The sequence below is a fragment of the Anopheles cruzii genome, chromosome 2, assembly GCF_943734635.1.
Source record: "Anopheles cruzii chromosome 2, idAnoCruzAS_RS32_06, whole genome shotgun sequence".
Taxonomy (NCBI): domain Eukaryota; kingdom Metazoa; phylum Arthropoda; class Insecta; order Diptera; family Culicidae; genus Anopheles; species Anopheles cruzii.
Genome location: NC_069144.1, coordinates 3,864,538 through 3,881,306, shown reverse-complemented (window position 1 = coordinate 3,881,306; position 16,769 = coordinate 3,864,538). Strand labels below are relative to the sequence as shown.

General features: G+C 49.5%; 2 protein-coding genes across 2 annotated transcripts; both read left to right on the top strand.

Annotated features, from left to right (window-relative positions):
* Positions 1 to 15,028: 15,028 nt before the first annotated feature.
* LOC128277785 (cytochrome c oxidase assembly protein COX19) lies at positions 15,029 to 15,757 on the top strand. Its single transcript, XM_053016311.1, has 2 exons — positions 15,029 to 15,215; positions 15,475 to 15,757. The coding sequence occupies exon 2, from the start codon at positions 15,488 to 15,490 to the stop codon at positions 15,755 to 15,757; it is 270 nt and encodes an 89-aa protein (XP_052872271.1). The 5' UTR covers positions 15,029 to 15,215; positions 15,475 to 15,487.
* A 55-nt stretch (positions 15,758 to 15,812) lies between these two features.
* Positions 15,813 to 16,388, top strand: LOC128275062 (phosphopantothenoylcysteine decarboxylase). The gene has a single exon (XM_053013443.1). It carries the CDS (start codon positions 15,813 to 15,815, stop codon positions 16,386 to 16,388), a length of 576 nt encoding a protein of 191 aa, XP_052869403.1.
* The last annotated feature ends 381 nt before the right edge of the window (positions 16,389 to 16,769 follow it).

Here is a 16,769-nt window from a genome sequence, read left to right as displayed (position 1 = left end):
TGAAAATCCCTGCCAGGAAAGGCAATCATGGGATGGCGCAGCAGCAGCAGCAGGACACCCAACAAAGGAAGACCGCATCCGCAGGAGAGATGCTATCGGGGGGCACCGAAAACCGATCCCAAAAGCGAGGGTCAACAAAAGAACGCGGAGCGGAACCTAAAATTTTGACCGACCGGATGTGTAGCATTTGCGTTTCCGGTGCAATCGCCGCTGACCTTGTGGGCTTCCGGTCTCTGGGGACGGTAAAAAAAACCCAGGCTTTCCGAAAGCCCGTTGTCGTTCCTGTGGTCGCATATTTGGCAAATCGACGCGTCGGTCGATCGTCGTTCGCTTTGGGTGCATTATTGTTGTTTTTGGCCACACAATTCGAAGTGAGAACCGTAGCATCACCCGGAGGATATTTCTCTACGTGTCACCGAGTATCGAGGAGCACGCTCCAGAACAAATACCAGACGGCGAGCCCGTTTCGCCGACACCATAAGCGACAGGGTGCGAACGGCCAACTTTTGAAGCAACTGAGGGACGGACGTCGGTGCGAAAAGTACTCCGAATCCTCCAGGATAGGCAACAGAGACACCCAGGGAACTGTTGTCGCCTGTTCGAAGTCAAGGGAAGAAAATGAATGCGAAAAACCTGCAACCTGGCCACCGGGCGAGGGACAACTTTCGAAACATTATTCGTACCAATCGTCCTCGAATCCCAATGGATTACGGATTGTTTCACAATATTATTTTTCCTGTCTGCTCCGTGATGGATGGGAGCGATCATCCATAGATGCCGGAAAGGGCTGTAACTATTCTCCCTCGAGAAAAACCTGTGATAAGTCTCTCTACTTCGTTATCGTACAAGTTAATTTTTTTATTATACATCGTATATGTTAAAAGTAGGAAATATTAATAGCTTTAGACACCGATACAACAGCTTTTATCAGAAAATTTAAGTAAACTATGGTTGGAACATTACCGATTAGCTCAGGCTAAGGGCAAAGAATGACAATGAGTAAGAATACTCATCTCACGGTGCGTGATTATCATTTTGTTAAAGTTCATCGAATAAGTTTACTTTTCGCGTATATTTTTAGCCAGAAACCCACAAACAGATTCATGGACAAGGATACCACTGGATGGACCCCAAAGTTCACTCATTCGTGAAATTTTATTTTGTAAAACAGAAAATGCTGAACGAAAAAGGCAATCATCGGTGAGCCGGACACACAAAAACAAGTTACACGTCCATAGAAAGGCGGGCAGGCAAGAGACCGCAAGAGAGAAAAAACTGAAACAAAAGGCGAAGAAAAAACCGAGTTCTGCTAGATGTTATCTCGCCTCGACTGGAAGAAAACCCCTCCGTTGGCGTTCCGCAGTGACCGGAACCGAGGAACTCGCACCGCACCCGAAAATGGACAGCATCCCGCGTCTTAAGCCGGAACGCTGCACGGACGTCACGGAAAACGAAACGAACCAAGAAATTACCAAATGAATTATTTATTTACTTAAGTCCGAAAGGGAACCGTCGAGAAGCCGCACACACAGCTAGCGGGAAGTGTTCAACACCCGTGCCCGGGTGTCCGAGAGAGTCCGGGAGTCCGTGAGCGTCCGGTGAAAATGACAGGACAGCCGTCCTTTTGCTAGGGCAACTCTGCCACTGTTTTTATCGATTCAAGCATCGAAAAATTGGAGTAATCACTTGCTGTCGGAGTGCCATTGCCGGCAGGCAGGCTCCGATTCCCATGGATGGCCGCCGAAAGCTCTTGTCCAAAGCCCAACCGGCCGACAGGCCGTGTTGTGCTAGCAATCATCACATAGCAAACACACCAGACTGGAGCCGTCGGGATGCCCCACAAGAAGGCAACCCGACAACGAGAGAGAGAGAGAGACATTTGAATTCAATCTAAGGCATCAGAATTCAGTTTACCGGCTATCGTCGCTTCATTGGGCCATACACGCGCCGCATCTGCCCTTGTCCGCATCTACCGTCGGGCTATCTTTTCTCCGTAGGTTCGTCTCAACAACTTCCCGGTTCCCAGAGACCACTGGAGAGAGAGAGACCGTGGCGCGGCCCTTCATCAGCATGCACATGTAAAATGGGGGGCAACGGTAAGATAAGCGAAATGAAGGCATCCAATATTTATCAGCCGTAGTCGGTCGAGCCACCCCGCTCCTTCCGCGGCAAGGGCGGATTCCTGTTCCGCCCGGCGTGTGCCCTTTATCGACGAGCACCAACCGGTGTCTAGTGTGAGTGCCTTCCAGAAAACAGCTTTCGTTCCCCAGCAACTTTCCAACGGATTAGGTGACGACGACAGTGACGATGTCGGAGAGGCTCACCCAAGTATCCTTGTACGTGTGTGTGTATTATTGAGCTATTTTTCTTCCTTCTTCCTTGAAAATTTACCGGCAACGACACTCGGACTCGGCATCTATCACCGTGCCGGATTCGCGGAAGGAGGTAGTGACTCTTGTCGAACGAGCTAATACGGTGCAAGGCAATCGAATAGAAAATGCCATGTTTCCGCAATGAGCAAACCCAAGACGGCAGCTCAGATGCGCCTGCCGCTGAGACGGACACCCCCCCGGGGGAATGGTTGGCACTTTCGATCGAGCCCTGGTGATGGTGACGAAAACGACGACGACGCCGATGATGATGATGATGATGATGATGGTGATGGTGATGATGATGAGATGATAATGTAAAGCAAACTATTCTTCCGGCCAAGAATGGAGCCAGGTAATCGGTGCACACAGGTGTGTTCGATAGTTGCCGGCTGATCGAACGAATCCCGATGAATTCACCCCCCCAGGTGCCAGGGCCCAGACCAGTATGGCAAAGGATGACGGCGGCAGAATTTTATGCTGCCGCCAGCCAGGAGGGCCACTCTCTTCAATCAATGTGTGTCACGTTAGAGAAAATGTATTACTATTATTCATCGCCTTCGGCAGCAGCCAACACCAACCGGAGAGGCCCCCGGAATGGTTCTCGTAAGTAGTAAGATTATCAAGAAATTCCATTCGGATCGCAAGTGCAATGCAATGCTGTCATGGTGACGCAACTTATTCAGTGCACCAGGAAGAACCGAAAGGTCCCGCATTTTAATTGGAAAATGAACCTTGAATAAGATACGGACGCGCGGCTATATTTACCTGTCAAATCCCGGTGCAGGATTCCCGGCGACCTGGCATTAAGTTGCAGCCGCTTATCGCGCGCTTAACAACGCTACAACTTTCCACCACCTGCAGGTAGATGAATTTATCTCCCCCTTTTTGGTCCGGACCCGCGACTTCCCAATAGCGATCCCCCTGGCCTCTAGTGTTTCGAGAGTGCAACAGTTAAACCCGGCCCCCAAAGGGTGGCGCTCGTGCCTCTGTCGCTTTCATTCAACTTATTCTTCGAGGAAGGAATTTGAATACCTCACCGATCCGTTGCTGCTGCAATGCGAAACTTTTCTCGCAACCGAAATGCAGCCCTCGCCACTCCGCCATTCAGCACAACAGCAGTGGCAATAATGATAATGGCGCAAAAGCAGTTCCCGCGACTGTCAGTAATTGGTTTAGAAGTATTAATAATTCGCTTACGAACTAATGAACGGTTCCAACATTTGTGGCCCTTGTGATTTGATTTAAACCCTCACCTTAAGAGATCGAATTAATTTTAGTTCCTTCGCATATTGCGAAGCAATTGACCACCACTGTTGGCCGTGCGCAACCAATCCCCTCTAATCCGTTTGCCACCATATCTTTGGGCGTCCCGTGTTTCAGGTGAATGAATCGAGTTAGGGCCTTTTACTTGCCTCGGCGGGAGTCGAGAGAAGGAAAACTTTCCACGGTTCACGGAGACAGTTTAACGGAGACATCTTGGCATTCATTGTAACCACCACTGGCGGGAAATGTTAACCCAACCAATCAGCTCCAAGAGATATTCGCAAATATCGGATGACCGACAGTGAGTGTCTGACTCGGTTACTCGCTCCATGATAAAGCTTCCCCGGCAAAAAACAAAACAAAAATCGAAGTGTAAGCAAGCTGCACTTGGCCAAGCCAAAACAAAACGGTGCACTTTGTGTTGATTTATCTGTTGCCAAATATTGAGCGTTACACGCGCTGACCACACTCTCGACCGCATCGCATATGCTGCTGCAGTTTTGTGATTTCCGCAACCGCAGCCAAAAGAACCGACGTTTACATCGTCGCCGTGTGGCTGTGGCCACGTTTTCGTGTCTTTCGCTAGCGGAAGAGCTCATGCTTCCTGCCGTCTGCCGGACGATGAAACACGTGCCAGCGCACACGCCAACAACGGGCTATCAGGACTGGAGCCTGGTAAGCAGTGGTTGCGGTTGCACCAGTGAACGTCCCGCTGAAAGTTTAAGCACTTTGAAGCACATCGTCAAGAGCGGTAAACGAGGCAAGACATTCGAGTCCTCTCCGCCCCCCACGATCAAGGCGACCAAAAACTTCCTGGCCCACTGGCCTCGGAGAGCCTTACTACGAATTTGGATATCGCGGCGATAATAACGACGGTGTGGCGCGGAGTTGTGCATGCTTTACTACTTCCTCAGTTACGCTGCCGGTCCAGCACCGGTTGGTCGGTCTAAGTGTCCTTCCACCCCTCACGACCGACATGAACTTGGCCATTGTCAGCGCACCTGCTGCGGGATGCTGCACACGTGCGCGCCAACCGCCAACCGAATGGCGGTGCAGTAAAGTTCAGAACGGTGTGGAGGACACACAGAACCCCCGACGACGATGGGTAATAGCCGGAACCGGCGCTAAAGCCGCTGCCCAAAAAACCACTATCTTCATGGGAGGTGTCATTAGAGATTTGGGTCGTTAACGTCGTATGGCGAGACTGGCGGACCATGGGCGGGCGGACCGTGGGCTCCGATACAGGCACGGTGGTACAGTAAACGCCCATCCGTAGGTTCGCAAAACATCGCTCACGTTAGGCTTAAATTGAATCGGCCCAATAAAAATAAAATCGGAATTTGAATTTCAATTTTTCGAATCTTTCAAATAAATATAAAAATAATATTATGTAACACTTCGTCGTGGGCACTAAAAATCACTTTCTTTAAAACCACAACTTAAACTGATAAACTCATGCCGTTTCATACTAAATTGTTATTCTCCAAGCATCGTCGGAACTAGCTTTACAGAAAGAAGTGTCACGACATTCGGGAAGCTTGTCTATCGTGACGGCTGTCGGGTGGCGTGATAAGTGAGAAAGGGGAAAATAAAGTTCTACTCGCAGTGCAAATGTTGGACACACCGCAACATTTGGATCGAACCGGGAAATTCGGTCGGTACTGTCCAATTCGTCTTCGGGGCTTCGGGTTGGCTTTTGCCCAAACCGAAACTCAAAGAAGAAAATAAAAGCCAGACATCGGTGAGTGGATTCGTGTACACCGGTGGGAAATTATGTAACATCGCATGGCACCGATACACACCGTTCCGAGGGACCCCATCTTCCCCGCCACACTATCCGCTATCGGGGCGAAGAACATCTCTTCATCATCACCTCCCACAATGCAATGCGATCCAGCGACTGCGGCCAGCGACTGCAGGTATGTGTGCGCGCGCCAGCAGGTTTGGAGACATTTGCATACAGAGTGAATTTTTACAGTTCGATGCAGGGCCGAGCCGGGCCGTGAAGCGAGCCTCGAGTGCCAAGCACCGGCCAGAACCAGAAACGGGGGCACGTCTCGGGAGAAATGTCGTCGTCGCAATGGCAGGTGGGAAAAAGGCTCACACAATTCGCCGCCGCCGCTGCTGCTGTCGCTGACAGTTCGATGACAACCCTGGACGAGAGCAAACCGACGACGGTCAACTCCCAGCCGGCCGGCCAGCCACCGTGATCTCGTAAGACGATTCTCGGCCAACTATGCAAGCGCGTCCCTTCGCGCCCCCGACCAGGGACTAACGGAGGGACCGAGAACATTTACAATATTAGCTTGGTGGCTTTTATCGAAAAGCTTCCTCCAGTTTTCGGTTTCTTTTTGGACGGGCCCCCGTTCGACGCCATCGAGACGCTGCACCATCGCGCCATCGGGGGCTGGGAATGCATTCCACATGGCAGGGGGTTCGACATCGTTGCCAAGTTGCCGAGAGTGTTCCGAGGGACCTCCTGTAAGACACCGAGCCGAGAATTCGTAAGAATGTCCCGCAAATGATGTGGAAACTTTGCCAGGCCAGCCCGGAAGCCCTGTCTGAGGTAAGCGCCGGTAGTCGTTTAAATACCGCCATATTAGCCACAAGAAGCGGTCGGTTAGGTCGTCGACTGCCAACGCTCCTCACGATTCTGATCGGTCCCTTTGTTTCGCTTTAACGCTAACTTAAATAAAGTCCACCTTCCTAGCGTTGCAACCCGGAACGATTTATTGGTTGTAACTATCTTTCCCTTTTCTGTTTGTCGTTCAAAATTAATGATTTCATCACCACCCGCGAGGTGGGCTTTGCTTTTTTCCATAAAAAATGCACGGGATGCGATCCGGCATTCGGTTCATGTCCTGTCAGCTTTTTTTGGCCTTTCCCATAATGTGCCTTCCTTGCCATTAAACCCAACTGCTGGCGCGCGCGCGCGCATACGTCAACCTTCGCCCCATCATAATGACGTCATTAAACGTCGGTGCGCAATAAAGAGGTGCAGCAGTAGCAGCAGCAGGCAGAGGCCGCCAAGGTCCCGCCCGCGCAAATATGGTTTTCCCGCTTGCAAGAAAATCTTCCATCCGAACATAATGATGGCGCTTGTTGGCAAAGTTTGGCGCTTTTTTTTATATACTCCACCCGGCGAAAGGTGTCGTTCGCAAAAAAACAGGAAAAACTAAACGTTTCGCGTGTTTGAAGTGGCGAAAATGGAAAGCGATGAACTGATGCATTAGGCGGAAGGAAAACTGTCCTCAATACCCGGATAAACGGCTATGGCCGGGAACGGCTGCGGAAAGACACAGCACGACATTGAATCCTTCCAAAAGGGGGTCCTTCATTGACAACCTTATGAAAATCTTTGCAAAACTCAAATTTCAATGCAATAAAGGCATTTATAGTGCATGCTTTTAATATTTAATCTCGTCAAAAGCAGTTCAAATAAAAATAATAAAAGAAAACAATTCGGTCGGAAAGAAGGTAAAAACCATGGAAAATAAATTTTTGCAAAAGCTCAAACCTACGCAAAAGAAACCCACCCAACCGGGTGGCCCTCCGGCAATAATAAATCCACCGGCGCCGTCCGGTTTGTGCAATGACATAAGACACAAAATGCTTTGCCAAAGCACCAGAATGATCACCAGCGAATGGCCGCACACAAAAAGGGTAGGCTTCCGTTGCGCGATCCGCGAACCGGAGGAGAATAATCCGGAAGATAAAATCCTTAAATTATCATCCAAATGGAAAAGAAATCAACAGCTCAACATCCACCGGAAAGCGTGGCTCCGGCTGGAGTGTGGTTTTTGCGTCCCGTCACGACCGTTTGTATGCGATTCTGCCGGACATGGCGGCCCAGCAGTGAAGGCCGGCAAAAAAAACAGTGGAATAATTGCGCCATAATCCGTCGTCTGTGGCAACAATTTTTTAGAGAATTCTTGTCACACGGTCGGTTTCTTAGCTGTCGATCTCGACAAGGGCACAGTCCCCGATCTGGGTAGTCTGCTATTCTGACGGTTGAACGGATTGAGTTACCGTATACAACTCACAAGGTGGTGTCAGGATCGCACTTAATTGTGTTTGAACCTAATATTGAGTTAATGTTTAAATATTGCATCTGTCCGCTGTTGGCTCTCCCCCTCGGTGCTTTACCTTCGACTTGAGCATCCATCGCCACACGCTGCTCCGGTTGCTTCTGGCCACCATTTTTCCTCCACATTTAAGGTTTGATTTAATTTTATCACATCGCACAAACTGGTCTACACGCCGGGCCTTATCTGGCTCACTGACACTGATTGTTATCGCAAATCTTCGCAAACACCCTAAAAACACACCACACTGAGTAACTCTGTAAAGCTTTCCCAAGCACCTTTATAATTTGTGGTCACTCTACAATACGCCAACAATTGACACGCCAACCCGTTGTCATATCGACAAGGAACTGCACACCGCCGTCAACAATCCGTTGCGCGCGTTTAACACACCCCGACGCTAATTCCTTCTTCCACACGCCCCGTGTCAAATGCACCGCGTGTGCTGCGTTCCGCGGTGGTCAGTTGCGTCTGAGAAGGCACGGCCGCACGTAACCAAACGCATCTCGTAACCTTCCGGGGCCAGCTCATCCTCTCTGCGAGGTTGCGAGAAACCTAAATCCGGGTCAGCTTATCGCGTAAAGGCGAAGAATATTTTTTTAACCCACATCGCAATCCCCGACCGGCTGGCGATGGTGGTATCGTGAGTTGAAAAGTTTACAGACACCACCGGGAGAGTCTTATCAACGGAACCTGCGCCTCGCCAAAACGTGATACCAACAGTGTGTTTCTTATCATGTGCGCGGCGCCGCCGGAAGAGGAAGCGACCAGATTGAGCGCATATTTGCCATCGCAACGGACTTGGAACAAATAAATTATTGGAGTTCAACAGCAAAGATCCCCCTGCGGTGGCCCTACTGAATTGATATGTTGGGATCACGTAAAAGAAAACGAATAAGAATATTGGTTGACGTGCTCATCTGGCTGCAAAACTCACTCAAACCTCGGAAAAAGCTGTCGTGATCGTTTATGAATTTTGCAAATGTCAACAAAAGCCACGTCGGCGGCAAAAGGACAACACTAATCTGGCGAAGCGACGCTTTTTTAAGGGACGAAAGAGAAACGAAACGATGACTAACGATCGTTTCCCGGCCTGCGCCGGGAAGGACACACAAACCTGCCCCCCGGGAGCCAGGAAAAAGACGAGCGCACATCTAATCCTCCCCCCGGGGGGTGGACACACCGGATGCCCCGGGGGTGCTCTAGCCGGACGTCGATGTTTTAATGAGTGCCACACGAACCACGGGGAAGCGCGAACGCAACACGAACCCGAGCCCGGCCCGTGCGATGGCGCGGCACTTAATTTGCGTAACCCTAGCACCGGTCCCCGACCGGTCCGGGCGGTACTAAGAGTTCCACCGTTTTAGGTTATAATCATGTTGTTATGGCGCTTCATCCGGTGCCCGGGTGACACAGCGCGCAGCGCGGGAACGAAAGCTTAAAATTATTTTCCACCCACCAGGCCGTGCGGTGGCCGGACCCGAAACCCATCTCTCTCAAGCTCAGCCCGCTCAGGTTCCGCGAGTCAGCAGCGTGGCGACCCTAAACCAAACGGTTCGGTTGGCTCGGACCTAGAAAACCGGATGTGTCTCTCTCGCTCCATTGTCATCGTTTTTTTGTTTCGCCCGCATTATAAATGCTTCCACCATCAGTCTTCCTGTGGCTGCTGGTCGCTGGTGGCCCCGTGTACCGTCTCCCACCACGGATTAGCTCGAGTTTCGCAAACGGTCCACGTGGAAAAATATGTAAATTGGATCATATTCCAGAGCCGAAGGGATGAAGCCACTTTTTTATGCCATTTTTGCCCAGCCCCCCGTTGGCTGCTACTACTGCCGGATCACGCCCGGCCACGGGACGGGTTCGTTGTGCAACTGGAAAAAAGAAACAACAGACCAGAATAGCACGAGCGCTGGTGTTTAAAAAATGCATTCCCCACCCCAGACCGTGGGTCTTCTTCATGACGGCGCAACCCGACCCCCGGACAGCCTGGTGGTGGTGGTGTCCACCCGAAAGGACACGGAAAATATGTGCATCCGGGATGAGAAAAAAAAAGCATCGCAAAAAAAAAGGATCAACACGATTATGAATGTGTGACTTCGGAGCCGGAGTCCCCCGCGAGAAGGGCTGGGCGAAAAGTGGACCAAGAGAACCTCCTACACGTATGTACGCGAGCATGTCGCACAAGCATTGTCGTTGCCCTCGCGCCACTACCAGACCAGACACCGAAAAAGATACCGCCCGAAAAGTGGCCATTTCTGTGCGCGAAACATAATCGGAACGGAGCGAACGAAATAAAAAAAACCGGTGGGGGGGCATTGAAAACGCTACGGAACGGCCAGGGGAAAGAAAGATATCCTTAGAGTTCCGGTGGGGTCCACCGTCGGATGTTTTCGTAGCCCAATGAAGGCTATGGGTCGTTTGTTCCGCGGGTAAGCATGTCCATGTTTAATGCTCTCAAGACCATTTGACTACTAAGCCCGCGCGCGCCCCTCTCTCTCTCTCTTTGTCCTGTCACCTGGCACACCGTGGCACAGCGCGATGGCCCCTGGTCTATCTTACCGTATCGTCATACACATTTATTCATGGCCTATGCATGGTGCCCCTGCACGACCTGTCCACCATTCACAACCCACACCCGGAACAACAATGGCGTGGCGTGGCGTGGCGCGGCGTGGCGTAGCGCGGCGTGGCGTGTATCGTACGAATATCGTCGTCGGATGCTTTTCCTCGCAAATAAACGAGCAATTTTCCAGTTCGTTTTCCTTTTTGTTTTCAGGCCATTGTTTCGACGCTGGCCGGGCTGAGCCCTCCCTCGTCACCTTCGTCACTGCCACCGAAAGGACACCGGGACGGCGACCGTGGCGAGCCAGGAGAGCCAGCCGGTTGAAATGGAGCCAGTTTTCAGTTCTGTTTTTAAACACCCGCGCGCCGAGCAGCGCATTTGTCGTGCATTTTGGGCCACTGTTGTGTAAGCGATTTTTGATTGTTGTGCAATACACTGCACCAACCAACACACATGAACCAGGTGCCGCACAGTGGAGGACAGTTTATTAGCAGAACTACGTCGAGCAGCTTGATATAGAAGCATTTTTTGATAAATAAAGTAAATTAACAATTTAAAAAAGGCCGTGTTTACCGACAGTATGTAATAAATAATAAAGTATGTGGATAAAATTGTAGCGTAGATCAAGTTAAAGAAAATAAAACCGCTAAACGAAAGGTAAAAAAAGGGCTGTAGGGCTCGGAATACTTTACGGAACTATACGGAATAATTGTGCACCGTTCCGCGATTCGTAGCCCGTTTGGTAGAAACAGTATAAAAACGCGCATTATAACCTTAATATCCAGAAGTGCACTCACCATGAATGACCAGCTCCGAGTCACGGTTCACTTCGTACAGGCGGATCGCTTCGTCGAGCTCGATGTCCGACTGGATGGTGCACGGGTCGTTCTCCTCGTCCACCCATTTCATCGTGAACACCTGCAACACGTTCGGGGGGTCCGAATTAAAATACGGTCGAAACATTAGAATCAAATCATAAACGCATTTCACGAAATTGCACCTTATTGCTGCTCCCGGTCATTCTATTCACCGGAGGGCTTTTCCAGTCCCTATTTTGCGTCCATACGACCGACCGTGGGAGGCCGAACGAGCAAATACAAGCACTTCCACCGGAACCGGGTGGAAATTAATAAAGCAGTCGGTTGCCGAGCTAGCTTTATTAGTCAGCGGCCGACCATTATGAGCCCTCTGATTTAATTTTTCGAGAATGATTCTTGATTTTCTGTCCGTCCTCTTCCTTTCTTCATTTGGCCCTTAGAACCCCTACTTTCGGTCAACCCGTAACACACCTCCGGCACGACGACGACTTACCTGATCCGGGGAGAAGCGACAAATTTCGCGTATCTCCCGGCAAAGTCCCTCGTACGAGATGCCCTCGTCGATGTAGGTGATCATCACCTCGCCACTGTACGCGATTTTCACCTTGATCTCGTGGCCACCACCGCCACTGTTGTTGGTCTCGTTAGCGATCTGAATCGGCATCGTAACGGTTTTGGACACGTTTCACCAGGACTTTATGTAACTTCTCGAGCGGGACGTACTAATTGAACCACAGTGATGTGCACTGCAACCCGGTACCAGTGCACGTGAGAGATAGGCGGCCGATGGCCACTGAATCCGCTTCACTCTCGTTAAACGCGTCGTTTCGAATACACCCTTCCTGGCGGCTGTGATGCGTTCCGTGCCGGATGGTGACTTAAAACTGCATTCAGTTGCGCGTTACAGGAACCGCGTAGATTACGTAACAGAGCTTTGCTTTTTGTGTGAAGGCTTAAATGGGAAGAAAAGTAGAGAAATGCGGTGTTAATGTGGCGTTAAACATAACCAATATACTTTCGACGAACCACGAGCCACTCAACACTTTAATGATAATCATTTGACCATGGTTTACTTTGTTGCCAAAGACTTGCCGGGTGCTAGAGCTTTGAATGGCAAGGCGAGTTAGCATTTCTAGGTGGGCTACTTCGTTTTAAGAAGAGAGATAAGCAAAGCAATAAAGTAAGTAGAGTAGAGTAAGTAGAGAGTTGCCATATAAAAAATGATCCGAAAACTGAGAAAAGTTTGGCTACTGTCACTTGATGTCAAACAAAAATTCTTTGATGGCAAGATAAGAACAGTTCATCCATCAGCGGTTTCGCCGTTATCTGACCCCCGAATTATATCCCCCGTTTAGGCAACTCTTTTCGGGTGTTTTGCAAACATAAAGCCTCAACTATCAAATAAATAAATAAATAAATAAAACTGCAACCTTCACTGCGACGACCAGCGGAGTCTTCGCCGGAAAACGTCTAGATACGGTACGTTCCGTACAGTGATGAAGTGTAAAAAAGCTGTCCAAACTATCAGACACTGTGACACATTTGTTTCGCAACAAACTAACGAATCGCCCCGCAAGGGGGTGCTCGGGTGCGTTTAGAAACGGCAGTAAAAAAAATGGAAAAGCAAAACGAAAACGGGACATAAACACTTTCACAGACCGTACGCCACAGTATTTTACATTCGTTCGCGGTACCTCGATTGCAGACGAAATGCAGATGTGTGGCAATGGAGTTTTATGGTACGGAGACGGGTGGGCACGACCAGCGCCGCCTGCTCGTTGGCCGATAAGCGCAAAGCAGACGTCGCCGCCGCGGCGTGAAGCGACGACACAAAAATTAGTTGCGGAATGAAGCAAACAGATGACGACGGAATATGAATACCCACCCATTTTGGAGGGTGGCATTGAAAAGCAAATAGTGGCACGAAAAATGAATCACAACTTCAACGGCCATCTTGAGGAGTGTGTTGAAGGAAAAGTTACCAATTAAACGCATTTTTTGAAGAGTTTATTAACGAGATCCTCTCTATTAATTAACTAATTAATCCTCTTTCCTCGAAAATACTTCTTTTTCTTAGAAAGATGGACAGTTTGGGCTTCATCAGCGTAGTGTATCGGTAACCGAGGCCAAGTTAGGTAGATGAACAGAACAGAACTCCGTAAAACAGATTTAGACTACAGAGCTATTAGGTAGCGGAACGACATCTGAATTTGCACATATTTCTCCCATTGGGCTAGTGTGTGGAATAACTTATTAAACCATATGTGCATCTTGAAGTACGGCCATGGCCGTTAGATGATGTTTGCTTTTTGATTTACTTTCCTCTAACGAACGTTCAAACTAACAAACCCGAGAACTAATTACGAACATTTGCCACCTTCGCTTGTTCGATTCTCGCCAGCGAGAAGTGCCGGACAAACAAAGTAAAAGCAGAGAGCGAACGAGGAACGAACCAGAAAAGAACCCATCATTTCTGCCAGCGATTCGTCGTGCAGCGGTACTTCGGTGTGATTCGCGTAGTTGGCTTCTGGTGCTTTTTCACGCATCCACCCCGTTCATGTAGGTTTGGCGGCCGTCCGGGGCGGCCATCATCAATACGGTACACAGCAGCAGCGCTGAGAGTGCAAGAAGAATAAATTACATTGCTGGCCGTCGCCTACGGAGGCCCACACCGGAAAACGGGGAAAGCGGGGCGTCCCCTGTCAGCCACCCGTAACCCGTCACCAACCACGCTATTGATTTTCTAGCCGTTTGGGCCAGCTGGCACCAAATTGTGTAAAATGCTGTCAATTTTGTACCATAATGACACAACGAGATGCCAACGAACTGATCATTATCTGAGTCGTCGAACCGTTCTCAGAATGAGTCATCGGCGACGATCGGTAGAATTGCGATAGAGACGAGCTGATGTGCATAGCAAGATTGAAACAAAGATCTATGAGACGATCGCTTCGGCGTACTAAGAAGGGTTGGTTCGCTTTATTCCACTTTAAAACCTGCCCAACCCAGCAGCGTTACTTACCACTTTCAGTTCTGACGGCTAAGCTCTCTCGTAGTAGACGATCGATCGTCGCCCTACAGGTGGTTGCGATCACTCAGATTGACTCGGATCGTATTGAGGCCAGGTCGCCAGCCAAGCAGGGAGTGTTTTGTTTGCTGTTTTCACTTGACCAAATAGGCACGTACCGTTGACCATCCGCACGGCACTGTGCGGACGGCTAGCGATCGCGGAACGAAAACAACGGCACGGGTCCACGGGATCACTAACAGTAGCAAGCGGCTCATCCAGCAACTCGGAAAACGGAATTTTCACACGATTTAACGCCGCAACACCACCTCTCGGGTCACCTCGCGACGGCCGCCGATGTAAACAAAAGGTGCCACCGGAACACCGAACGTCACCTCTGTTCCGATGCACGCCACGATCAACAACCGTCGGGGGGTTGTCCGGGCAACGTAGCGGGCCCCAACCAAAAATGAAATCCAGCAACGCAATAAAAACCGGAAGCTACACCGACAGGCCGGAACTGTAAATGGACACCACTGCTCGCTCCGTAGACCGTGGTTTCGGACACCGTTCCGCGGGATCGAGCGCGGAACCCGTACGCAAAACAATCGCGGTGAAAGCCCAAACAAAAACAGGAGACACTACGAAAAAGCGTCAAAAAAGCCGAATGTACGCAAATGAAAAAACCAAAAAGACCGAAAACCGCACCAACTCTCGCTCTCTCGCTCGCCAAAAACACTAGAAATTCGTCGTTCGTTGTTGAAGCCGCGTCGTTCGTTGTTGCTGCCTTTGCGAGAACGAGAATTTGACAGCTCGGTTCTGCGGCGGAATTCGGGACCAGCGAAGGGGATATTTCAGCTTCAGCTGTCAAACCGGACCGGAGCAAAATATCCCTCACGAGAATCGAGTTAGCTGTGCTTGGAAGTCGTGCGTGCCGGTTGATAAAGAAAGTCTGCATTATCATACTTCTTTCGTCATTTTAACATAGTTTCGTTTGTAGATGCGATAATTAACCAACATCTAGAAAGGCTGTTTTAGTTCGTTCGTCTCGTCTTAAACAATTATGGAGGTTGTCTTTACGTAACTCTGATCGCCAAACAGAACTATGTGAGTGATTGTTTAGTTCAATTCACGGAAACATTGAAATCCGAAAGGCGATAGCAATTTGTACGATAAATTCACGACAATTTCTCAAATTTCAATGAGATTGGCGAGAGATGGTTCGAAAAACATTGTTGATGTTTTTCTAAAAAATAACCCAAAACAAAGCAAGCACAGGGTGACCAGCATCAGTCGCGGCCTTACTCTTCACTGCACTGTTTTTCTGAATAATAATCTCTTTTCTGCCGGTTTATCTCGTTTTCAGAACTCGCTCCGTCATGACTTCTATGACATTCGGGCAGAAAAAGTTCATACCCACCGCACCGGAGAAGGGCAGCTTTCCGCTCGATCACGGTGGCCAGTGCCGTAAGCTGATGCTGTTCTACATGCGCTGTTTGCGCGAAAACGGGGACGATAATTCTGCCTGCCGCCAGGAGTCGAAGGCATATTTACAGTGCCGCATGGACAACGAACTGATGACACGGGAAGATTTTGCCAAACTTGGCTACAGCGACGCTACACCGAAGACAAGCACCGACAATTCGTAAAAGTGTGTGTAGTTTTTGGACCACCCCGTTTGCTTAGCGCAGAGAGAACTAAAGAATGAAGGAGAAGAAAAATGTCTTGATCGGCTGTACGGGTAGTGTGGCCACGATCAAGCTACCGGTGTTGGTGGAAAAGCTTTACCAATTGAGTGAGGTCGACGTCGATGTACAGATTGTGGTCACGGAACACGCGCAACACTTTTTCTCCCGTAGCGAGCTACCCGAAACGGTCCTACTACACACGGATCACGACGAATGGAGTGCCTGGCAACGGCGTGGTGATCCGGTGCTTCATATCGAACTCGGCAAGTGGGCCGATTTGCTCGTCATTGCTCCGCTGGACGCCAATAGTCTCGCGAAGATGGCCGGCGGATTGTGTGATAATCTGTTGCTCTGCACAACGCGCGCCTGGGACCCACAAAAACCGTTACTCTTCTGCCCGGCCATGAACACCCGTATGTGGGAACATCCGATCACGGCGTCACAGATTGAAACACTTAAATCGTGGGGTCACCGGGAGGTTTCTTGCATCGCGAAAACACTCATGTGCGGTGATACGGGGCTCGGGGCGATGGCCGAAGTCGAAACGATCGTTGCCACCGTACGCGAAACTCTGCTGGCGCAAAAACGATGACTGTGTTATCCAATAAACCTTTCTTGTGAATAAAAAAAAACTAAATCTAGCAAATTGTATGTTTCTTTCGCCTTACTTTCAACAGAAAACGTTAATCGGCTTGATTTACATACCGCTGCAGGGCGAACCGTGGATCGTAGATCGTAGATCGTCCCCGACAGATTTTCCTTCATATTTGTTCTTTCCTCTCCGAGCATTTACATACACTTTTTTTATATACAAACACAGTCTAAACTTAAAATAATGATAAAAATAATAGTAATCATACAAGAGCAAGAATAGCAATAGATAGTTCGATAGAAAGAAACCGTTGCTATTGGAGCCGTGCACATTCACAAGCACTTCAATTTAAAATTCTTTCAATAAAATAATTCCCCCGAA